The sequence below is a fragment of the Muntiacus reevesi genome, chromosome 2 (assembly GCF_963930625.1).
Source record: "Muntiacus reevesi chromosome 2, mMunRee1.1, whole genome shotgun sequence".
NCBI classification, from domain to species: Eukaryota; Metazoa; Chordata; class Mammalia; order Artiodactyla; family Cervidae; genus Muntiacus; species Muntiacus reevesi.
This window is the reverse complement of record NC_089250.1, coordinates 205,589,397-205,615,166: the sequence shown is the minus strand read 5'-3', so window position 1 is coordinate 205,615,166 and position 25,770 is coordinate 205,589,397. Positions and strand designations below refer to the sequence as shown.

The window sequence follows — 25,770 nt, the reverse complement described above, 5'->3', positions numbered from 1 at the left end:
GGTTCGACCCCTGGGCCAGGAAGATCCCCTGTAGGAGGGCATGGCAACCCACTCCAGTATTCTTGCCTAGAGAATCCCATGGACAGAGGAGCCTGGCGGGCTACAGTCCATAGGGTCGCAAAGATTTGGACAGGGCAGAAGCAACTAGCATGCAGGCCACTGAAGCTCAGAGACTCTAAGCCAGTCAGAGTCAGAGGGTGTGACTGGCAAAGGCTGGTCCCTCAAACCTCATACACCTCTGTGCTTCAAAACTCCCCACCACTTCCCACCATCCCAGCTGTTTCTTCCTGCCTGAAGGTTTTCTCTGAAACCTCAGAATGTGACCTTGCCTTTCACTTCATTGCCCGGCAGACGCTAACACAACATTGTAAAGCAATTATATTTCGATAATAAAATGTTGGTTGAGCAATACACAATCGCAAGCGTGTGCACAGACACACGCACACACACGTCATGTCTAGGGGTTGAATCTTCCCCCTCAGGTCGGGAGAGGCAAGTGTTTCTCAGCGCGGAAGCTCGCTTCAGATCTTCCTTCCCTCACTTCCCCACGCCCCCGTGGGAGGCGGAGCGGAGGAGGGGTGCGTCCTGCATCTCCTAATTAAACCGCTTTCATTGGGACCTTTGTCTTAGACCTGCTTCCGGGGGAACCGAAATTAAGGCCATGGGATCTCAGAGAATTCTCTAGAACAGTCGCTTTCCACTACAAATGAGGAAACTTGAGACCCAAAGAGGAGACAACCCCCGCCCCCACCACCCTCGACACCTAGTCATCACCACCGACATGGCCTCCTCCACTTGAAAGAGAGCGTGCCAAAATACTTCAGATCTTTCAAGGGCTGTTTCCCAGATTTCTCTCATTCACATACTATCTTCACAATTTTTGCCAAAAGCCACAGGCCGAATTCTGTCACATTGCCACCTGTAGTATTTACTTAACCTGTTTTCATAGACTCTCTTTTCCACTTAAATTTCCCTTTTCCCCTGAGAGTTTCCATTTTAAAAATAAAAATTATTTTTAAGAGATAATATACCTCTAGATTGGTGTATAGCAAAAGGTATGATAACATACACAGTGAAGTTTCTCTCCCAGTCCTGCCCCCAGTCTCCCAGAGCCACAGGACAAATTTCTTGTATGTCTTTCCTGAGATAACCCAGGACTGTGCATGTGTGTGTGTGTTTAATACATGTATTTTTCAAACTTTTATTTAGGTATAGTTGATGTACAATATCATGTAAGTTTCAGGTGTACAATTTTTGAAGATTATACTCCATTTGTAGTTATTATAAAATATTGGCTATATTCCCTATGCTGTAACCCATATGTGTACCTTTTTTTTATTTAATGAAACTGCATTTTAAAAGCCACATCATTTGAAAAAAAAGTCCTTGTGTCCTTGTACAGGTGATTAATTTAGTCTACAAACAATGCTCGGTATACATTTGGATGTTGGATCCCTTGTGATAGATCCATGCCCCCCAGCCCTGCTGAGGTCCCTGTTCCATAAATTGGAAAATGCCAGTACATGTATTTTTTAAGTGAATGTTATGTCAAAACCATCAGTAAAAACCATTATCACTTGCTTATAAATAGAAGGTAATGGTAAAAGTAAATATAATGAATACAAAACAAAATGAAATGACTGGGAGACTGCTTATTGTAGGGTCTGAGCCTGAGATGAACTCTTTGTCTGTTACAAAGAGAAGTAAGTGTCCAAGAGGTGCCAAGGACCTAAGAGTCCCAAATACAGACCTTCTCCTAGACTGAATCAGCAGGATTATGGGCTATTGAAAAGAGATTGTAGGCTATTCAATACCCTGATTATGGGGTAATGAAAAGAGAACAGTACCCCAACTAATCAAACTGATCATATGGATCACAGCCTTGTTTAACTCAATGAAACTATGAGCCATGCCATGTAGGGCCACCCGAGACAGAGAGGTCATGGTGGAGACTTCTGACAAAATGTGGTACACTGGAGAAGGGTATGGCAAACCACTTCAGTATTCTTGCCTTGAGAACCACATGAACAGTACGAAAGGCAAAAAGATATGACACTGAAAGATGAACTCCCCATGTCAGTAGGTGCCCAATATGCTACTGGAGAAGAGTGGAGAAATAACTCCAGAAAGAACAAAGAGACAGAGCCAAAGCAAAAACAACACCCAGTTGTGGATGTGACTGGCGATGGAAGTAAAGTCCGATGCTGTAAAGGGCAATATTGCATAGGAACCTGGAATGTTAGGTCCCTGAATCAAGGTAAATTGGAAGTGGTCAAATAGGAGATGGCAAGAGTAAACATGAACATTTTAGGAATCAGTAAACTAAAATGGACTGGAATGGGCGAATTTAACTCAGATGACAAATATATCTACTACTATGGGCAGGAATCCCTTAGAAGAAATCCCTCGTGGTCAACAAGAATCCAAAATGTAGTTCTTAGGTGCAGTCTCAAAAATGACACAATGATCCCTGTTCGTTTCCAAGGCAAACCATTCAATATCACAGTAATCCAAGTTTATGCCCCGATCAGTAATGCTGAAGAAGCTGAAGTTGAACGGTTCTATGAAGACCTACAAGACCTTCTAGAACTAACACCCAAGAAAGATGTCCTCTTCATTATAGGGGACTGGAATGCAAAATTAGGAAGTCAAAAGATACCTGGAGTAACAGGCAAATTTGGCTTTGGACTACAGAATGAGGCAGGGCAAAGGCTAATAGAGTTTTGCCAAGAGAACACACTGGTCATAGCAAACACCCTCTTCCAACAACGCAAGAGAAGACTACACATGTACGTCACCAGATGGTCAATACTGAAATCAGATTAATTATATTCTTTGCAGCCAAAGATGGAGAAGCTCTTTACAGTCAGCAAAAACAAGACCAAGAGCTGACTGTGGCTCAGATCATGAACTCCTTATCACCAGATTCAGACTTAAATTGAAGAAAGTAAGGAAATCACTAAACCGTTCACGTATGACCTAAATCAAATCCCTTCCAATTATACAGTGGAAGTGACAAATAGATTCAAGGGATTAGATCTGATAGACAGAGTGCCTGAAGAACTGTGGATGGAGGTTCATGACATTGCACCGGAGACAGGGATCAAGACCATCCCCAAGAAAAAGAAATGCAAAAGAGCAAAATGGCTGTCTGAGGAGGCCTTACAAATCACTGAGAAAAGAAGAGAAGCTAAAGGCAAAGGAGAAAAGGAAAGATATACCCATTTGAATGCAGAGCTCCAAAGAATAGCAAGGAGAGATAAGAAAGCCTTCCTCAGTGATCAGTGCAAAGAAATATAGGAAAACAATAGAATGGGAAAGACTAGAGATCTCTTCAAGAAAATCAGAGATAACAAGGGAACATTTCATGCAAAGATGGGCACAGTAAAGGACAGAAACGGTATGGACCTAACAGAAGCAGAAGATATTAAGAAGAGGTGGCAAGAATACCCACAAGAACTATACTAAAAAGATCTTCATGATCCAGATAACCACAATGGTGTGATCACTCACCCAGAGCCAGACACCCTGCAATGAGAAGTCACATGAGCCTTAGGAAGCATCACTATGAACAAAGCTAGTGGAGGTGATGGAATTCCAGTTGACCCATTTCAAATCCTAAAAGATGATGCTGTGAAAGAGCTGCACTCAATATGCCAGCAAATTTGGAAAATTCAGCAGTGGCCACAGGACAGGAACAGGTCAGTTTTCATTCCAATCTCAAAGAAAGGCAATGCCAAAGAATGCTCAAACTACTGCACAATTGCACTCATCTCACACGCTAGCAAAGCAATGCTCAAAATTCTCCCAGCCAGGTTTCAACAGTACATGAACCATGAACTTACAGATGTTCAAGCTGGATTTAGAAAAGGCAGAGGAACCAAAGATCAAATTGCCAACATCCACTGGATCATCAAAAAAGCAAGAGAGTTCCAGAAAAACATCTACTTCTGCTTTATTGACTATGCTAAAGCCTTTGACTGTGTGGATCACCACAAACTGTGGAAAATTCTTAGAGATGGGAATACCAGACCGCCTGATCTGCCTCTTGAGAAATCTGTATGCAGGTCAAGAAGCAACAATTAGAACTGGACATGGAACAACAGACCGGTTTCAAATCAGGAAAGGAGTACATCAAGGCTATATATTGTCACCCTCCTTACTTAACTTCTATGCAAAGCACATCATCCAAAATGCCAGGCTGGATGACGCACAAGCTGGAATCAAGATTGCCAGGAAAAATATCAATAATCTCAGATATACAGATGACACCACCCATATGGCAGTAATCAAAGAAGAACTAAAGAGCTTCTCGATGAAAGTGAAAGAGGAGAATGAACAAGCTGGCTTAAAACTCAATATTCAGAAAACTAAGATCATGGCTTCTGGTCCCATCACTTCATGGCAAATAGATGGGGAAACAATGGAAACAGTGACAGACTTTATTTTTGGGGCTCCAAAATCACTGCAGCCATGAAATTAAGATGCTTGCTCCTTGGAAGAAAAGCTATGACTAACCTAGATAGCATATTAAAAAGCACAGACTTGCCTTTACCAACAATGGTCCTTCTAATCAAAGCTATGGTTTTTCCAGTAGTCATGTATGGATATGAGAGTTGAACTATAAAGAAAACTGAGCATCAAAGAATTGATGCTTTTGAACTGTGGTGCTGGAGAAGACTCTTAAGAGTCCCTTGGCCTGCAAGGAGATCCAACCAGTCCATCCAAAAGGAAATCAGTCCTGAATATTCATTGGAAGGACTGATGCTGAAGCTGAAACTCCAATACTTTGACCACCTGATGTGAAGAAGTGACTCGTTGGAAAAGACCCTGATGCTGGGAAAGATGAAGGCAGGAGAAGGGAATGACAGAGAATGAGATGGTTGAATGGCATCACTGATTCGATGGACATGAGTTTGAGCAAGCTTCAGGAGTTAGCGATGGACAGGGAAGCCTGCTGTGCTGCAGTCCATGGGTTTGCAAAGAGTAAGACATGACTGAACAACTGAACTGAACTGAACTGAAAAGAGAATAATGTTCCCATGTGGGAGTCACGGGTGAATGCCAAAGCTGTCTCATTTAAACCATCAAGTTATCGTTGGAGGACATCCTTTCCAGAGACGAAATTTACTTCATGGCCTTGAGGTGTAAAGTAGCTGTGAGTTAGATGGACTCAGCTTTGCCCCTTCCTACTTGTGTTATCTTCTCTGAGCGTCAGTATCCCCTTTGGTTTGGAAAAGAAAACCTAACCCAACAGAGCACTAACAGAGCTTCCCAACTAACAGCACTTGGGTGTGGTCCCCTGAGCCAGCTCTGAGTCCTCTTCCTTCCACCTTGCAGACACCTAGATGGCACCTGCTCACTAACAAAAATGGGAAGATGGCAGAGAAATATAAAGAAGAAAAGTTAAATCACCGGGAATCCCGTGGGTGACATGTTTTGATGTTACTTTTGTCTGTTTGTTTTTGGAGATTTTAAGTGGTTTTTTTAAAATTATTTAAATATGCTTCCTGCGTTGGGAAGTTGCTCTATAACACAGGAGCTCAACCTGGTGCTCTGTAACAACCTAAAGGGTGTGATGACCTGGTTGGGTGGGGTGGGAGGGAGACTCAAGAGGAAGGGGACATAGGTATACTTATGGCCAATTCACGTTGTTGGATGGTAGAAACCAACAGAGCATTGTAAAGCAGTGTTCCTCCAATTAAAATTTTCTTTCAAAACATGGAACTCAATGAATTTGCTCATCATCCTTGGGCAGGGACCATGAAAATCTTCTCTGTATCCTCCCAACTTTAGTGTATGTACAGTAGAAGCGAGCACTGCTTTTGTCTTCTTTTCAGAGAAATTTTTTTCTCAGAATTACAGCCATGGTGGATCTAGAGTTTGACATGATGCTTTGCTTGTTGTCTCTCACTTAAATCATGAGTATGTCCCGCTTCATTCAAAACTCTCTGACATTATATCTCATCTCTTTCATTCATGGTGTTTCATGATGGTTTAAAGGAAAGGAACATACATTTGTACTAAGGGACCTGTTTCTCTCTATTCATCCAGGCCTTGGGCAACCAAACAGGGGGTTTCCTGGCTCTCGAGTCCTTTGCTGAAACCCCCAGCTCCACCCAGCCTTGTTAAATTCTTTGCTCAGACTCTTTTCTCAGAAAAAAAGCTCCAAAACCAGTAGCAACAATTTAGGTTGGCTATGATTACCTTCACACACCTACACATTACCTACACACCTTCCTTCCAAGGATCTCAAAGTACCTGTCACAGGCGCCCAAAGTCTTCTTCAGATGTTTTATAAGATGAGGATTAAATAAGGACTATATAGGATTAAATATATAGGACTTAATTTACTATATATATAGGATTAAATGAGGACTATATAGGATACCAAGTCAAAAAAGGCCAAGATCTGGAGAGAAAGACAGGCTCCAGGTCTGGCCTATCAATCAGCTGCCATCAGGAATGGTTGAGAAGCTCAGTTTTCCCCAATAAGATATAGACATAGTTTCAGTTACCCCTAACCCTCCAAGAGGATCAGATAAGATAATAGATTCAAAAATACTCTACAGTCCTAAAACACTAACTAGTTACGGTGTGGTTGCACTGAAATCAGGAGATTCTAAACAAAGTCAGTAAACACATGCAATGAGAAATACATAAATTAAAATAAAAATGAAATAAGTGGGATGCTATTTATTTGGGGGGTTTTGTTGTTTTTACTGGTTGACAGTGCTGCAGAGTGTATGGGATCTTAGCTCCCCAACCAGGAATCGAACCTTCATCCTCTGTATTGAAAGCTCAGAGCCTCAACCTCTGGAACGCCAGGCAAGTCCCAGGATACCATTTATTTATTTCTTACCACACTAGCTAAAGAAAAAAGAATTTGAGTTTGATAATATTGAGTGCAGGAGAAGATTTAGGGAAACTGTTCTCGTATTGATGCTGTTTGGAGTATAAACTGATGGAGACAATTTTTGTTTAGAGTCCCAACGCTCAGGACAGTACATGATCTCGATCAGTATGCTGCCCCATATTTTAAAGAGAGCTGCAGAGACACTCTTTGGAACTTCCTACTGAGAGATCAGGAATGGCCCTGCTAATTCCACCCTCATCTCCCACCTGAATGGACTAGAGAGCTGTGGGGTTTTCCCACTTGTCTTCCAAAGAGGGCTCCTCACACCTGAAGGAGTGGGTGTGTTGCATCAAAAGAACCCTTCACAGGGAGGTACCTCTCCTACCTGGGACTGCAGGAACAAGAAGGATGAAGGCTGGCAAGAAGTTCTTAGGAGAACCTGGACTTGGAGACCTACGTGAACATGAAGGCTGATGCTGGCTTCTCACCTGGAGTGTCCCAAAGGAGGGACAGAGTATACTGGAGCAGCCCAAGACGGCCAGGCAAGGAGAGAGATAGGATCACACCCTTATCTTTATGTGAGAAGCCCTAGGCCAAGTGAATGCTGGGCTCAAGTTTTGACAGGCCCGTGCCCAGGACAACTACCTACCTGCCTTGGCAGAGGGACCCAGCAATAATATAATCACGGCAGGAGTGTAACTCCAGGACGCTGAGCTGAGCTGTTGGGACAAGAAGGCCTGCCTACATCACCTCTAAAGAAGCCAACAACGCCTCCCGTGAAAGCAGTAGTATCTGGATTCCAGTCACGACAGGGTTCCCACGCTAGAGTCACCAGCAGTCCTATGTCACTTTCTTCTCCCCTAAGTCACCTGAGCCTGAAGCAGCCAGCAGAGCAGGGGTGGGGAGGGACTGGGGGAAAGAGGAGGAATGAAAGGAGAGTGAAAAACCAGATCCTCACCCCCTTTCCCACTTCAGATCACTTTATTTTTTTATAAAAGTAATACATCGTTTCACTGGATTTTTTTATTTTTTATTTTTTTCATGGAGGAGAAAGAAAGAGTAGCTTTAGTACTTTGCCAGGCAAAGGGGGAACACTATAGGCTAGTGCCTCAAGAATTATGCCCCCAGTTGTTTTTGTATTTTTATTTATTTACTTATTTTTGGCTGCACTGGGTCTTCATTGCTGCGTGCAGGCTTTCTCTAGTTGTAGCACGCAGGTTCTAGAGCGTGAGTTCAGTAGTTCTGGCACACGGGCTTAGCTGCCCAAGGCTTGTGGGATCTTCCCAGACCAGGAATCGAACCCGTGTCCCCTGCATCAGCAGGTGAATTCTCAACCACTGGACCACCAGGGAAGTTCCCAGGTCACTTTAAATTGGTAGTGATGTTGAAATTTTGAATCATGCTGGACTGGACATTTTCATACTTGAAAATGAGACTGTTCTGATAGCTGAGAATGACCCCAAAGCTATGCAATCCTCCAGAACATGGCTGAAATCGGTGATAAAAGATGGTTTCCTGATGTAATTCTTCAAGTCCAACCTCGGGAATTTTAACCAATTCACACCCATGTAACCCTTCTAGTCCACTCCTTTTTCAAGTCCACAGTTTAATGGTGATACCATTAAAATGTTTAAGATGCCCATGCTAGGGGTTTCCCAGGTGGTGCTAGGGGTAAAGGATCCGCCTGCAAATATAGGAGACACAAGAGACGCAAGTTCAATCCCTGGGTTGGGAAGATCCCCTAGAGTCAAAAATGGCAACCCACTCCAGTATTCTTACTTGGAAAAGCTCATGGACAGAGGAGCCTGGTGGGTTACAATCCATAGGGTCGCAAAGAGTCAGACACGACTGAGCACACACATGCTAAGTCTCAGGATCGCCACTACTCAGCACCTACCCTAGAGAAGCCCTTGCACGTGTGCACACAGAGACACATCCACAGAGGTTCACAGCAGCATCGTTTGTGACAACAAAGGTTAAAGATAAAATACCAGTTAATCAGGGAATGATGAAGTAAGTTGTCACATTCACACGGTGAAATACTACACAGCAATCAAAAAAGAGAAGGTTCTTTCTGCCTAGTAACATGGACAAATCTCCTGACTCTATGACTGAACTGAAAAAAAAAGACATTGCAGAATATGCAGAATAATGTGTCATATTCGTGTAGAGTATGATATCATTTATATAGAAAGAAAAACACTATATTATCTGTGGGACACATAAATGCACAGAAAGTCCTGAAAACTACTCATCTAACTGACAACAGGGATCATTTCTGATGAGCAGGCAAGTGAGATGCTAGTTGTTGTGAGCCCTAGGGTTATGAGGATAAATTAGATAAAGGAAATACTGAATATAAAATTACTGAGGGGCTTCGCTGGTGGCTCAGTGTTGAAGAATCCACCTGCCAATGCAGGCGACATGGGTTAAATCCCTGATCTGGGACAATCCCATATGCCACAGAGCAGCCAAGCCTGTGCACCCTGACTATTGAGCCTGTCTTGTGCTCTAGAGCCCGGGAGCTGCAGCTACTGATGCCCGCATGCCCTACAGCCTGTGCTCCACAAAAAAAGAAGTCACTGCTATGAGAAGCCTGCACACCCCAACTAGAGAGTAGCCCCTGCTCACCCCAACTACAGAAAAGCCTACGCAGCAACGAAGACCCAGCACAGTCAAAAATAAAGAAAAATTTTAAAAATAAAAATAAAGTTGTTGACACACAACAAGCTCTCAATAAATGTTTTTACCTGCAGTTTAGCATGGCCCTGGCAGGTGCTAGTTTTCTTGGACACTCAGGAGTCAGGAGGCACCGGAAACCTCTCTGCAGCCAGTTGTGATGGGTTCCCAGGGTCTCCACGAAGGGGAAGAACTCAGGGAGGAGGTTCTGGTCCTTTTCTGGAGGAATCCATCTCTCTGTCCCCATTTCACCTTCCTCCAGCCCCAGGGAGATTCTGGCTGAACCAGGCGGCCCCCAACCAACAAGGAACACCCAGATGAGGCAGGGTTTCCCATAAACTCGCCCCTTGCTGACTGCCTTTGGCTCAGGGACTCCATCTGTCACAATCAGCCAAGGGCAAGGTCACCGGGTCATTCCCCTCAAGGCACACAGCCCAAGCCAGGATAACTTTCCATAGAAAGAACCTGTGAAGATTGTGAAAACAAAGTTCCCTGCTGTAACTCCAACTCATGGAACAGATGGCTGAGCAGCAGCAGAAGAGTGACGAGACCCTTCCCCGCCCTTCTGTGCAAAGCCCAGTTCCCAGCCAACAACCACGCGTGGTAGGGGCACAAAGGTAGGCTCGCAGACACCCAGGGCTCCTCTCAGGGGCAGCTCTCTGGAGGAGTCCCCACAACAGTCCCTCCAAACTTCCCTCTCTCCCTCACTCCGGGTCAGACAGGCACCATGATCTACAGCCCCATTTTCTATTTCACAGGCATCTTCCCTCAAAACAATCAGGCACATTGAATCCTGTCTTGGCCTCTGCTTCTCACAGTCCCTTCTTCCTAGAAAGGGCCTAGGACCACTTGGGCACCAACCGTCCTCCGCAGACACCCACGACGGGGATTCAGCCCAGTGGGTGCACATTGTATGGAGGTGCTGGAGTCGAGGGAGAATAAGCATGGTGGTGTTGGGACTTCCCTGGTGGTTGAGAATCTGCCTCCCATTGCAGAGGACACAGGTTCGATCCCTAGTTGGGTAACTAAGATCCCACAGGCTGCCGAGCACCTAAGCCCACGCGCCACAAGTACAGAGCCCGAGTGCCACAAATAAACACCCTGTTTGCCACAACTAAGATCAGATGCAGTCAAATAAACAAATGAATTTTTTTTTAATGTGATATTTCTGGAAAGTATTGTAGGATGAGTAGGGAGGGCAGGGAAAAGCCATTCCTAGCAGAGAGTTGCGCAATGTGGGGGATACAGGGACCCCAAGAGTTCATTAGGGCCAGAGTGTAGACGTATGTGTACAGAAGGTATAAGGTGAGGCTGGAGGGGGACCTCCCTGGCAGTTCAGTGGTTAGGACTCGACTTTCACTGCTGAGGGCCTGGGGTTCAATCCCTGGTGGGCGAAATAAGATCCCACAAGCCTCCTGCAAGCAATCTTGGAGTCCTTGGAAGTTTTGAGCAACTGAATCACGTGACCATATTTGGATTTTTATAAAGATTTGATGGGTCCATCAAGACTGAAGGCTGGACAGGCAATGAGAAGATTGTTGTTGTTTACTTGCTCAGTCTTGTCCCACTCTTCGTGACACCGTGGAATATAGCCTGCCAGTCTCCTCTGTCCATGGGATTTTCCAGGCAAGAATATTGGAGTGGGTTGCCATTTCCTTCTCCAGGGTATCTTCCTGACCCAGGGACTGAACTCACAACTCCTGCATTGGCAGGCAGATTCTTTACCCCTGAGCCACTGGAGAAGCCCACGTGAAAGAAAATGAAAGTGTAGTCGCTCAGTTGTGTCTGACTCTTTGCGACCCCATGGACTGTGGCCCGCCAGGCTCCTCTGTCCATGGAACTCTCCAGGCAAGAATACTGGAATAAGTTATCATTCCCTTCTCCAGGGGATCTTCCCGACCCAGGTATCAAATCCTGGTCTCTAGAACTGCAGACAAATTCTTTATCATCTGAGTCACCCATACTACCTAGCAATAGATCAGTCATCTCTTGACACAGATTTAATACGGGAGTCGAACTATAATCGTGTTTATTCACGCTGCTGGATTTGACCACCAACGAATCCCTTCACTTAACGGTTTTATTTTCTAACAAGAAAGAGCTTCTCAGACGAATCCTCTCTTCTGTGTCCCAGAGTCAGGGCACAACAGGCCTTCCTCTGGGAGATGTGACCAGAAGCACACCCCCAGCCAGATCTGAGGCCTTTCTTACCCTACACCTTCCTCTCCCTTCCACCCCCAGAAAATTCCCACACTGGCGTCAGTTGCCAGGGGGCCCCAGACCTCACATAGCAGCAGCAGCAGCGATGCCACTGGTGACAGCAGATGGCCCCAGGCCTTCATTCTTCCTTAGGATGGGAGGGGCAGCAGTCCCACCTGCCTGAACCCCCAAAGCCTCTCCCTCCAGGGAAGAGGGGCTCCCACTCTTGGCTTCAGTGGTTATTTTAGGCCCAAAGGCCTAAAAAAAATGTTCACACATAAGGAAGCAACTTGGGGAGGGAGGGTGATGAGATGGGGGCTTCCTCTCCTACTCAAGCAACAGGCCCCCGGGGCAGGGCTCTTTCTCTTGGTTAGCAACTGGGGGGGGGGGGGGTGTCCTCCACATCTGAGACACTCAGTCAACATAATCCAGAGGCAAATGGCAATAAATGGGGGGTCGGTTTATTCACCCAGCAAAAGCTCTGGCTTTCCAGGTGGCACTAGTGGTGAAGAATCCGCCTGCCAATGTAGGAGACGTGGGTCCGATCCCTGGGTCAGGAAGATCCCCTAGAGGAGGGCATGGCAACCCACTCCAGTATTCTTGCCTGGAGAATCCCCATGGACAGAGGAGCCTGGTGGGCTGCAATCCACAGGGTTGCAAAGGGTCGGAGACAACTGAAGCGATTTGGCACACAGGCTCTGACAGTTTTTAAATGGCTGTGGCCTAGAGGAATGTATTTTGGGTTTTCTATGCCTCATGGCTGACAGCTTCATGATAACTCTGTGTAAAAGCGAGCTGACTGAACAGAAGGCCAGCTGAGTCAGCAACGCTTCAGGTGTGATCCAGCTTGTGAGAGGCAGCATCAGCTGTCCCTGAGGACTTGCTAGAAAGGCCCACTTTTGACCCACCCTTGACCTACTGAACCAGAAATTTTGCCATCTGGGCTTTAGCCAAAGCATTGCGAGGTGCTCTGAAAAGGTGATTTTGGTGCATATGCTCCAGTTGGAGAATCACCCCAGTGGAAGGCTTCTTGCGGTGGTGAGACCAGACCAGACTTCGGAGGTCCCGGAAGGCGGAAAGGAGCGGGAGGCTTCCGGGCCTCCTGATTTCGGCAGAGTTCTCCAGCTCCTCCCGTCCCTCCTTCCCAAGCCCCCCCCCCGACCCTTCCTCAATCTCAACTTCTTCCCCGATCGTTGCGGCTTCCAGGTTCCCCAGCTAGAGCTTCTCCATTGACCTGACTGACTTCAGGTCTTCCCTTCCCATCACCACCCCAACCCCTGGCTGGCGGTCCCCGGCACATGCCAACCCCCAACTTCTCAGAATGTTTGGAGTCCCGTCCCCAACCCCCTCCACCCTGCCTGTAACCACGGCGACCCCGACCAGCCCGGCAGGGCCCCTCACCCCTCCCCGAACCCGACGGGAGGCTCAAGCCTCCGAGCCGCCGCCGCTGCCGCCGCCGCCGACGTCGGGCCCCACGAGCAGCAGCGGCTGCGCATTTTTGCCCTTGTCGTGCCAACACACGTCGAAGAAGGGGTACACGGGCCCCGGCAGGCGCTCGTGGAAGGCGAAGAGCAGCTCCAGCGCGTCGGGGTCGCTGGCGTCGTAGAAGGACAGGACGCCGTCGCCGAAGCTCAGGTAGATCCCGATGCGCGTGGGCCGCCTCTCCGGGGTGCGCAGTGCGCGCGGCTCCTTGGCTTCGACGTGAGCCTCCAGGATCTTGCCGTCGCGCAGCCCGAGCAGCCAGAGCCCCTGCGAGGGCACCGCGTGCAACCGGCCGCGGCGACCGGCCTGAGCGCCGATCACGCCCAGCGCCCAGCGCGGCTTGTCGCCCACCTCCACCTCCCAGTAGTGCTCGCCCTCGGAGAGCAGCTGGTGCGTCACCACCGCCACCGCCTTGTCGAACTGGCGAGGGTCCTCTCCGGCCGGCGGCGCCTTCTGCTCAGAGCACTCCACGCGGCGGCCCGAGTTGGACAGCACCAGGCTCGGGTGGGCCGTGCTCGGGTCAAAGGTCAGCTCCTGCAGCGCTGCCACCGGAAGGAAGTGGGTCAGACCCTGCGGGTGGGCTTCCCTGCGAGCCTTCTCCCAACCCGCCTGTGGGGGCGTTCTCATTCTCTCAGCATCTCTGGGCAGTGATCCCCTCCTCGGCTTACTGACTCGGGACAAAGGCCACACCTCTCAAGGCTTCAGTTTGTTCAGCTGTAAAATGAAGCCATAATTCCCTCCTTCCAGGGTTGTGGGGAGGACCAAGTGGATACAGGGCCGTGGCACTCACCATCTAAGGCCTTAGAGCAGGAGATAGTCAGGAAGCCTGGTCCTAAGCTAGTCTCAACCTCACCCGGCTGTGTGACCAAGTCAGGTTTGACCAGTCTCTGGGCCTTACTCTTCTCTTGGCTAAAGGAGAGGTCCCTCCATTCCCCCCAGTGAGGCCGGGTACACATCTGCTGGAGCTCTAGCTTCCCAATGGGCTCTAGCTCTTGCGGAGAAGAGGATGAGTGAGCCCTTGGGTCTCCCTGGCCAAAGGCCAGAGTCAGTGTCTGACCCCAGGGTTCCAGCTCCACAGGTCCTCAGCTCCTAGTTAGCAGGGGGTATCATCCCCACTGGCCAGCAGGGGCAGGGATGGTCCATGGGTCATGCAGGGCTCAAACCCAGGCCCCAGCTTCCCCTGCTGCCAGCAGTAGCATCCTTTCAGTAAGCAGGACTTACTGTCAGGACTTCCCTGGTGGTCCAGTGGCTAAGATTCTGCACTCCCAATGCAGGGCGCCTGAGGTTTGATCCCTGGTTGGAGAACTAAATGCCACAGCCAGGAACTAAAGATTCTACATGCCACAGTGAAGATGGAAGAGCCTTCATGCCCCAGCTAAGATCCAGTGGCACAGCCAAAAAAAAAGCAATGCCCTCTCCATGTCAACCACCACCTGAAAACCCCATGCCCTTTAAAGTCCTTCTCTGAGCACAGGTTACAAGGGTGCTAACCCCGAGGGAAAGGGGCAGTGGGCACCTTCTAGGGTGACCTCCCCAGTTGGGATTGAGGGGCCTCTCTGTATGTGGCTGGGGCCTCCCATCAACCACACCATCACAAGCACAAACCCAGGGTGAGCCCCTCCCAGTACCTGGCATCAGAGCCCGGAACATCTTCCTCCACACCTGGAATTTGAAGTCATCTGAGATGATGGGCAGCTGGATGTCCAGACGGGCTGGTGGCGGTGACTCTGCCAGGATCTTCTGCAGCCTGGGGTTGGGGAGAGGGGAGGAAGGGTCAGTGAAGGGACTCCCTGGAAGAGGCACAGATTTGGGGGAGGGCAGGGGCAGTGCCCACAAGACAGGAGGAAGGAGCTGTGGTCAAGTTCCAGGATGTGCCCCCCATCGTACCCTGGTTTAAAGCCCTTCTGTTTTCATTAGTTTGGAAAGATGAAAAAGGTGTGAGATGGATGGTGGTGATAGTTACACAACAATGTGAATGTACTTAATGCCACTGAACTTAAAAAAAAAAAAACAAAAAAAAAAACAGGTTAAAGTGGGGAATTTCCTAGCAGTCCAGTGGTTAGGACTCTACCCTTTCACTGCTGATCCCTGGTTGGGAAACTAAGATCCTGCCAGCCACGCAGTAAGGGAAAAAAATTGGTTAAAATGGTAAATTTTATGTTATGTATATTTTGTTGTTTTTGTTGTTTAGTCTCTAAGTCATGTCCAACTCTTTTGCGAGCCCATGGACTGTAGGAGATCAAACCAGTCAATCCTAAAGGAAATCAGTCCTGAATATACATTGGAAGGACTGATGCTGAAGCTGAAACTCTAATACTTTGGCCACCTGATGCGAAGAGCTGACTCATTGGAAAAAAAACACTGATGCTGGGAAAGATTGAAGGCAGGAGGAGAAGGGGATGACAGAGGATGAGATGGTTGGATGGCATCACTGACTCTATGGACATGAGTTTGAACGAGTTCCAGGAGTTGGTGATAGACAGGGAAGCCTGGCTTGCTGCAGTCCCTGGAGTCACAAAGATGGACACAACTGAGCAACTGAACTGAACTGGACTGCAGCCCACCAGGCTCCTCTGTCCATGGGATTTTCCAGGCAGGAATACTGGAGTGGATTGCCATTTCCTCCTCCAAGGGATCTTCCTGACCCAGGGATTAAACCCACGTATCCTGCATTGGCAAGCAAATTCTTTACCACTAAGCCACCAGGAAAGTCCATGTATATTTTACCAGAATTTTTTCAAAGCCTTCTCTTGGGATAAGGTCCAGCTCCTACCCTCTTCACAGTTTGACCCCCTCCAGCCACACCAGCTTCATCTTTGCTTCCTCTTAGCAGTCTGCACTTGCTGTTCCCTCTGCCTCCAAGCTCTTCCACCAACCCTCTACTTGCATGCTACGTTGCTTCAGTCATGTCTGACTCTTTGCAACCCTATGGACGGTAGCCCACCAGCCTCCTCTGTCCATGGGATTCTCTAGGCAAGAATATTGGAGTGGGTTGCCATGCCCTCCTCCAGGGAATCTTTCCAACCCAGGGATCAAACCCGCGTCTCTTACATCTCCTGCATTGGCAGGCGGGTTCTTTACCACCAGCACCACCTGGGAAGCCTGTTCACTCCTTCAGCATCCAGCTCTAACGTGCACACCTTTGGAAAGCCTGGCCCCGCCACCACCCCCCACCCCCCCGACAGCAGCGTTGAGTGACGCCTGTGTTCCTGCCCGCATCTGTCTCCAGCACTGGTCTGGGAGGTCCCTGAGGACAAAGACAGGTCAAGTTCATGTCCACACAAAGAGCAGGGGAATCCCAGTGGGCTGAACAAGAGGAGAGGGTGAACCAGCCGGTGTCCCTGGAAGACAAGGGCAAGGTGGGAAAGCGGGCAGGGCCAGGCTGATCTCACCTGCTGGTCACCAGGCAGTATTTCTGGAAAGAGAGAAAAAAAGAGAATGGAGATGAGCAGACGGGGGGACACTGGGGGCTTCTGAGGCTGGGGCAGAACACAGAAATGCTGGGTGCGGGGTCAGGAAAAGTCAGAAAAGACAAAAGAAACCCAGAATTCAAGGCCACCCCTAGCCCTTTACTGTATGAATTAGAAAAAACTACCGCCTTCCTCAAGAAACTAATTCTACCTGATAAAAAAGTATCCTAATAAAAGTGCAGATCTACAACCTCTATGATACAAATGATGCCCTCTTAGATACAGTGTCTTTGTGCAGTGCCCCACCTAAACAACCATAAGGGCCATCCTGGGGTGCACCCCTCCTCGGTGTGTGACCCTGGCTCATCCCTGCCTGTCTCTGGACCTCAGGGTCCCTATGTGACAATGGAATGAGGTCTCCAAAGCCTAAATGCTGGCTGAGGGCCAGAGGAAGCCATCCAGCACTCACCATGAGGAACTCTGTCTGTGGCTTGTCTGCCACCTCCTCCAGCACCTTCTCCATCTGCCGCAGCTGCTCCAGGTAAGAGTTCAGGCTCCCCAGCTCCCGCCGCAAGGCGACCCCCGCCTCACCCCGCACTCGCTCAGCTTCACGGTCCAAGGAGCCCTCCAGGGCAGCCAGGAACAAACGCATCTTGCCCAGCTGTTCCCCCACTGCCCCCCGGAACTGACGCACTGTCTCCTGGTGGGGGCAGACAAGAAAGAGCATTTGACTGGGGACCCCCAGCCTGGACTCCCAGTCCCCGGGCTCTGCTGGGACAAGTCCCTCACCTCCACTTCCAGCAGCTGATGCTCCAGCAGGGCCACACTCTTCTCCTTCCGCATACATGCCTCCTGCAGCTGCATCTTCTGCTGTGGGAGCTGCGTCTGGTGAGGGGAGGACAGATAGAAAGAAGTGATGCTACTGCCCACCTCCCCCACCAAACCCACACCTCCCCGCCTTAACCCGCCCTCTCTGGCTCAGCCTCAATGCCAGCTCCTCTTCCAGCCAGGCTGGCAACTTATCACCCCCCAAACACACTTGCTGGTCTCAGGCACTTGCCAGTACCGGTTCTGAGATCTGGAATGTCTCCAGCCTTGTCTTCCCTGATTACATCCCCCCAGCAGGCAGCCCCTCAGCATAGATCTTTGGGAAGACAATGATCACAGATGTAGTTGGGTCTCCTCCCCCGGAGAGGTAAGGGCTTGGCACATAGCGGGTTTCAGGGGTTAGTGGAGGATGTGTACAGGAGACAGGCAGCCTCTTCCTATTCCTGCCTTCACCCTGTACCTAAAAGCAGAATCTTGGCAAAACCCTCCAACCAGCCTCCCTGCACACTTGTAGGCTCTGAGGATAGTAGTGTAGTATGAGTTGCTCAGTTGTGTCCAACTCTTTGTGACCCCATGGACTGTAGCCCGCCAGGCTCCTCTGTCCATGGAATCCTCCAGGCAAGAATACTGGAGTGGGTAGCCATTCTCTTCTCCAGGGGATCTTCCCAACCCAGAGACTGAACCCCAGTCTCCTGCATTGCAGGTGGATCCCACAGCAGTGCATGGGATCAAGCATGGCCAAAAGCTTAAAAACAATGTCTTCTGCATGGACATACCAAACAAACCTGTGGGCCAGCTCCTACTCTAGACCTGTCAGTTTGGGATCCTGAAATGCAGGCATAGGGGAGTTCCTAACACCTCCAGCCAAAGCCAGTTTGCCCTGGAATCAGACTGTTCCAGTCCTGTCGCCCTGACTTCCAACCTCAATTTTCCTCTTTTGCAGAGAGGAAACGGTTATCCCCCACCTACCTTACCTGTGGTTTTTGGGACAAATTGGCAGCCTCTTCCCCACCTCCTCTAAAGAAAACTAGGAGACCCTCTAGGCACTGTTTGCTAAGAGTCCTCACTGAAATTGGACCATGGGCTACTGTGGCCAGCTGCCAAGTCAGTCTCCATCCCCAGACATCTTCCAGGGCCACAACCCTGTCTGCTGCAGGGCAGCGTGGCCTTGGAGGCTCTCAGCCATCTGAGGCTCATGGGTGACAGGGCTGAGCCATGGGGACAAGCATGATGGCACCCTAGAGGCTGGGGGCCGAACAAAGAAGGCTCTTGGAGCATCCCCTGGTGAGGAGGTGAGGGGAACAGTGCTCAACGCAGTGCATGATGGGTCTCACCGAGAGGCTGGTGTCCTTCTACTCCGAGGCAAGCAGGAGGAGGCCACATGACTTTGGGGGTTGTGAGTCCCTGGTTGCCCAGCAGATCCCATTCAACCACTCTTGAGTCTTGGCACGTGGTCTCCGGACCTCTTCCTCCCCAAGGACCCAGGTGTTCTGCCCTACCCCAGGTTTCTTGTCCCCCTTGTGGCTCAGATGGTAAAGAATCTGCCTGCAATGTGGAAGTCATGGGTTCAATACCTAGGTTGGGAAGATTCCCCGGAGAAGGAAATGGCAACCCACTCCAGCATTCTTGCCTGGAGAATTCCATGGACAGAGGAGCCTAGCAGGCTACAGTCCATGGGGTCACAGAGTCAGACACACTTTCAGTTTTCCCCCTCCGTCCAGGGATCTCTACTTCAGACCTCCAGCTACCCCCTCCCTGGGGCTTAGGGTGGACTGATGCAGACTCTGAAAGACTGTATCCCAACCAGCCTGCTGCTTTGAGGCTCCTGGGCTTCCTGGTGCCCCGTTCCACTTCATGGACTCTCTTCTCTTTTTGCAGGTAAAGATGGATGAGGATAGGAATTCCAGGGTCACCAGCAGAGGGGAGCCTGGGTTGGGTGGGCTCCTGGGAGGCGGAGCCTCCTGCAGTGGCTAGGAGACTACCAGCGAGCACCCCGAGGGACTGACAATGCTGGAGCGGGAGGGAGAGTGAGGCTGGGCCCCTGGAGGATTTGGGGGGCTTAAGGGCGGGGTCTACCCCATGTAGAAGTCTGGAGACCAAGGAGAAGTGTCTTGCAACGCTGACGATTATGGGCAAAGATTACCACCACCACCCCCACCCTCAACAGCCGCCTGGAGAAGAGAGTGGCAGCTTCTCCATCGCAGAGACCGTCGACTGCTCCAAGCCCCGGACCCGCCTCCGCCAGGCCCTGCACCTGTCGTTTATTCTTCCAACAACCCTATAAATGGCTTCATGACATATCTCCCTGGGCCTGTGTATACACATACACTCCTGTAGCTCTACACGCGTGTGATCTGCCCACACGTACGCCAGGCGAGCCAGCGTGTGCCTGCGTCTCCATTTGCCAGTGTCTGGGCATCCGCGGAGATGGCAAACCTCGGGGCGCGCACAACCGTGTGTGGAGTCCGGAGGCGTTCAGAACTTCCAGCTCCAACCACAAAAACAGCCTACACCTGGGTCTCGGTACCACCCCGGGGCTGTGCACAGAGTTGCGTGCACAGGCATGCCTTGGCCTCCCAGGTCCCTTTGGGTGAGGCTCCATCTGGTAACTGTCAGGCCATTACAAGTTTGGCAGCTCCAGGGGCGCGGGAGCGTGGCGGTCCCGGCCAACAAGGCCCCTCTTATCCAGGGCTACGCCCAGCAGCCGAGCCTGTTCGCGTAGGCCGCGGACACCGACCCTGTCCTCCGCTCGGGCCCCAGCGAGGCAGACTCCACTCTGCCGCTGCGCTCCTCCCGCATCCCCGCGTGCGCTCCAGCGGCCGCGCTCGTCTCGCCGAGGCCAGTCTCGGAGCGCTTCTTCCAGGCTCTGGTCTCCGCCAGGCTCCGCCTTCAGCTCATCTTCCCTAGCCGCCGCGCCCCGCCCGCGTCCCTGGCCCCTCCAGGCGCCCCGGGCCCTGAAGCTCAGGGGCCGGATGGGCCCGACCCCGACCCGTCCAACCATCCCATCCGACCCCGATCCCCGCTGGAGGGGCCCGCACCTTGAGGCGCGCGTGGGCTTCGGCGGCCGGCAGCAGGCGGTGGCCGCGGTGAGAGCCGAGCGAGGCGCACACGCCGCACACGAGCGCGCGGTCCTGCTCGCAGTAGATGCTCAGCGGGTCCAGGTGCTCCTCGCAGTGGCCCTGCGGCACCTGCGCCAGCCCCTCCACCAGGCGCGCCAGCTGCAGGTTGGTGCTGAGCGCCTGCGGCCGCGTGGGGGCCTGGCAGCTCGGGCAGAGCACCGTGCCGTCCGCCGCCGGCTCTCCGGCCACGCGGCTCAGGCAGGCGCGACAGAAGCTGTGGCCGCACTCGGCCGTCACGGGCGCGTCGAACAGCTGCAGACACAGCGGGCAGGACAGCTCCTGGTGCAGGAGGCCGGGCGCGGCCGACATGGCGGGCCTGCGTGGAGGAGGGGTCTGTCAGGGAGACCCCGTCGGGGGCCGCGACCCGGGCCCAACCTCTAGAGGCCTCTCATCTCACACAGAGGGACCCTGGCTCAGGCCAAGGGGGAAAGGGAAACTCCCTCTCAGGCCCAAAGGCAGTCTCAACCGCAGTTCTCAGCCCCAGCCCCTGTCAGGGACCTGGCTCAACCCCCACCGTTTCTAAACTTGAGGCTGGCTTTCCAACACCGTCCTACCCCCAAGTATCTTTCCCCTGACTTGGCCCCTGGCCTCAGCCCCAACCCCAAATTCTCCAGAGCCCCCGCCCTCTCCTCTTCTCTCACCCCTCCAGGACTCGCAGCAAGCCCCTGTCCCCCTGTCCCTCCCCTTCCCCTTCTCCCCAGCCACCATCCCCCACCAGGACCCCAGGACTCACAGGTCTGGTTGGAGGTCTTGGCTAAAAAGAGACTCCCAGGAGGCCCAGTCAAGGTCAAGCCTAACTGTAGGCGGCTCAGAGCTGTGTCTGAAGAGAAACAAGCACCAAGCTCAGAGCAAGGATGGTGATGGGTATACCTTGAAGAGCAGACAGACAGACCCTCCCAGGCTGAGCCCCAGGACTATATATAGCTTGCCCGCCCATCCCCTCACATCACTTCTGGAAACCGCTCTAAAAGTGAGGACTGAGCGGTCAGCGGACAAGCGTCACATGGCAGGGCCACCTGTCCTGGCCCATCACACTCTGCTGTCCCCGGCCCAGCCTGGAGCCAGAACTCAGAGCTAGCAGAGAGACAGGGCCTCTGAAACCACAGAAAAAACAAACATGATTGGAAGGAGTCTCCGCTTGCTCCCCAACTTCACCGTTTCCAGCCTCCCCTGTTCCCTGCCTGTGGCCCCCTCCCCAGCTTATCACCCACTTATTCCCCAAACTTAAGGCACAAAGTCACACAAGACAGAATCTCCTCCAACCCCGAAAGCTTTCCTTCCTGCAGGACCGAGGGGAGGGTCTTTCCCCAGTTGGAGTCTCCAGTGCTCAGCACCAGCCCTGGGGCCACGTGGGCCTCCCTAAGTGCTCAGGAAAGGAATGACAGAGGGACAGTTGAATTAATGAATGAACAAAATTCAGAGCTGGAGGTTGAAACTCAGCCCTGCTCTGGGAGCCTCAAGGCTTATCCTTCAGATCTCAGTGCAAATTGCATTCAGCATAAAAACCAAAGTCCTCTTACCCTGTTCATCGCTCACCTCTCCCCCTGCTCACTCCAGCCTTGCCCTTTGCACTTCTAACCCCTCTGCATGGAACATTCTTGAAAACCCTGTTATTGGAAGCTGCTGCATAGCAAGGGAGCTCAGCTTGATGTTTTGTGATGACCTGGAGGGGTAGGATGAGGGCATGGGAGGGCAACTCAAGAGAGAGGGGGTGTATGTATACTTAGAGCTGATAAACTTTGTTGTACAGCAGAAACTAACACATTAAAATATAAATAAAACACAGTTATGGCATGACCACCTCCCTCCCTCTCTCAGATCATTCCCCCATGTCACCATTTTCAGTGAGGCTTTTCCTAACTCCCTGATTTTAAATCACACATCTTCCTTCCTCAATTTATTTTTCTCCATAACATTTATCACAATCTGACACATACATATTTCACTTGTTAGTTTCTTGTCTGTTTTCTCCCACCAGAACATAAATTTTGTTCACTGCTCCTCTCCAACTTCCAAAAAAGTCTGGGGCACACAGCAGTTGCTCAGTAAACACTCAATGAATGAATAATCACAAGGACTCACTCTGTCCTTCTCTTCTGACCTCTCAGTCTTTTCCTGGATTTATTTCCCCCTCGATCACTCTGTCTCTGTTAGTCTGAGTTTCCATAAGAGTCAGATCAATTGTCCCACGAGAGTAACCAGACACCCCCACCATAGGTGAGAAACAAGGTGGAATTATTTCCCCTGATTATCAAGGAGGAGGCAGCTGTCCCCTGCTCCCCTTCTTCAAGGTCATTACACTCCAACTTTTTGGCAAGTAAAGAAATCTCCAGAAGCCAGAGAGCTCCTAGCACACCTTCTCTTTTGTGACTCACCTCTAAGTTCTGCGGCTCATTCCTTCTTTATTGTTAGTTAATTATTTGGCTACATCGGATCTTGGCTGCTGCATGCCAGAATCTTCGTTGCATCATTTGGAATCTTAAATTATGGCGCACTCTAGATGTGGTGCTTGGACTTAGTTGCTTCGCAGCATGTGGGATCTTTCTCCTGGAGGGGGAAATGGCAACCCACTTCATTATTGTGCCAGGAAAATGCAATGGACAGAGGAGCTTGGGGGCGGGGGGGGGGGGGGGAGCAGGCGGTGGGAACAGTCCATGGGGTCGCCAAGAGTTGGACACGACTGAGTGACTGAACACACACACATATGGGATCTTAACTCCCCGACTAGGAATCAAACCTGTACCCCCTGCACTGTGAGGCAATTTCTTAACCACTGGGCCACCAGGGAAGTCCCTCATTCCTTAAACACTTGCTTGTTAAGTTCTTGCATGTTGCATGCTGGCCATCTTAGGAAGCTGCTCCAGGCTTCCTGGTACCTTGGGGGCTTAATCTGGGAACTTTGTTCAGGCTGTAATCATTTGGGTGTCTCAGGAAGAGATAAGTGAGGTTTTATGATTCTTTTGAATGAGAGCAATTAACTATATTAATAGCTGTATTATATAGCACCATCCTTATGGCAGAAAGTGAAGAGGAACTAAAGAGCCTCTTCATGAAAGTGAAAGAAGAGAGTGAAAAAGTTGGCTTAAAACTCAACATTCAAAAAACTAAGATCATGGCGTCTGGTCCCTTCACTTCATGGCAAACAGATGGGGAAACAATGGAAACAGTCAGAGACTTTATTTTCTTGGGCTCTTAAAATCACTGCAGATGGTGGTTGCAGCCATGAAATTAAAAGACGCTTGCTTCTTGGAAGAAAAGCTATGACCAACCTAGACAGCATATTAAAAAGCAGAGACATTACTTTGCCAACAAAGGTCCATCTAGTTGAGTAGTTATATATGGATGTGAAAGCTGGACCATAAAGAAAGCTGAGCGCCAAAGAATTGATGGTTTTGAACTGTGGTGTTGGAAAAGACTCTTGAGAGTCCCTTGGACTGCAAGGAGATCCAATCAGTCCATCCTAAAGGAAATCAGTCCTGAATATTCATTGGAAAAACTGATGCTGAAGCTGAAACTCCAATACTTTGGCAACCTCATGCGAAGAACTGGTTCATTGGAAAAGACCCTGATGCTGGGAAAGATTGAAGGCAGGAGGAGACAGGGATGACAGAGGATAAGATGGTTGGATGGCCTCACTGACTTGATGGACATGAGTTTGAGCAAGCTCCGAGAGTTGGTGATGGACAGGGAAGCCTGGTATGCTTTAGTCCATGGGGTTGCAAAGAGTCGGACACAACTGAGCTAATGAACTGAACTGAACTCAATTAACTATATACATGACTAGAGATTTAATTCTCCTGGTTATGTGAGTAACCATAGGGAAATAGGGAGGTAGGGCTTTTTCCCAGAACCCTGAGAAATCCAAGAAAGTTCCACTTCTCCGAACAGGAAGCAGGTGGAGATGAGCGCACACCTGCAGCATCTTTCAGCTACAATATAAGGATAAGTAGGATAATAAACCCTCATGCCTGGAAGTTTGTTATGAGGATGAAATTATTATCTAGATGAATAATAAACTAAATAGGTAGTAAACTGAATGAACACCGAGGAGGTGTTCTGGCACCAAGGATTTAGGAAGCTATGACTGCCACTCTGTGTGTGTGTTTGTTCAGTCATGTCCAACTCTTTGGGACCCCATGGGTTGTAGCCCATCAGGCTTCTCTGTCCATGGGATTTCCCAGGCAAGAATACTGGACTAGGTTGCCATTTCCTCCTCCAGGGGATCTGCTTGACCCAGGGATTGAACCCACATCTTTTGCCTCTCCTACATTGGCAAGCAGAATCTTTACCACTAACCCACCTGGGAAGCCCCCTGACAACTGCCCCTACGACATTCAAATCTTGACTCTGCTCTTTCCTCATTGTGTGACCTTGGGCAAGTCATTCAACCTGATTTTCTCATCTGCAAAATAGGGATCACATCAGGATTGCTATCAAGACTATTGGATTGTTATGAAGATTCAACAGGTCAATTCATAGAAAACTTTTTGAACAATGTCAGACCCATACAAAATGTTCAATATTGTTGATATTGATATTATTACAATTATTACTATTAATTTTTCCAATGTATCTTCCTTACACTCCAGTAGGGTCAGTAACACCATCCCCACTTCACTGATTGGGAAACTGAAGCTAAAAAACTGTAACAATGACAAAAGTACAGACTCTATACTAGCCCTGTTCCAAGAAGTACACAATTTTTAATCTATTTATAACCTCACAACAATCCCATCATTGCTCCTATCTTAACTGAAGCCATGAGGCACAAAAAGATTAAATGCCTTGCCCCATGTCTTGGCAGTCTATAGTCCTTCTGGCCCCAGGGGTGCAATCTGGCTCCAGCAATCAAAGAATTACTTCTGTTGGGGGCAAGGGGGTCAGGTCACACCCAGGAAACATCTTACCAACCCCAGCTGGTCTGGCTTAGTGCAGGGGGCAAGAAGCTTGGCCTGAGGTGAGACCTGGTGGTTCTTTCCTGCCAGGAGTCAAAGCTCAGAACTCTGAGTACTTCCCCCAGAAAAGGAGGGTCAAGGGAGCAGGGATTCCCATGGCTTCCCAAAGAGCTGCCCAGGGCTCCTATCCCCCACCCCCACAAGGGAAAGTCACCCTCCAATCTCCAAGAACAAGCCGGCTCTGGGTCTACCTCCTGGGGGTTCCCTAGAGAAGTCACTGTTCTCAGAGCACCAATACCTGT

At 50.0% G+C, this 25,770-nt stretch overlaps 1 protein-coding gene and 1 non-coding gene across 2 annotated transcripts; both read right to left on the bottom strand.

Annotated features, from left to right (window-relative positions):
- Nucleotides 1–5,715: 5,715 nt before the first annotated feature.
- On the bottom strand, nucleotides 5,716–5,820 carry LOC136162165 (U6 spliceosomal RNA). The gene has a single exon (XR_010661998.1). It is a non-coding gene; the product is annotated as a U6 spliceosomal RNA (small nuclear RNA).
- A 4,835-nt stretch (nucleotides 5,821–10,655) lies between these two features.
- On the bottom strand, nucleotides 10,656–21,522 carry TRIM72 (tripartite motif containing 72). Its single transcript, XM_065924721.1, has 7 exons — nucleotides 21,307–21,522; nucleotides 20,493–20,889; nucleotides 17,416–17,511; nucleotides 17,096–17,326; nucleotides 16,609–16,631; nucleotides 14,845–14,963; nucleotides 10,656–13,758 (listed from the first exon to the last, which is right to left on the bottom strand). The coding sequence occupies exons 2-7, from the start codon at nucleotides 20,880–20,882 to the stop codon at nucleotides 13,160–13,162; spliced, it is 1,458 nt and encodes a 485-aa protein (XP_065780793.1). The 5' UTR covers nucleotides 20,883–20,889; nucleotides 21,307–21,522; the 3' UTR covers nucleotides 10,656–13,159.
- Between the last annotated feature and the right edge of the window lie 4,248 nt (nucleotides 21,523–25,770).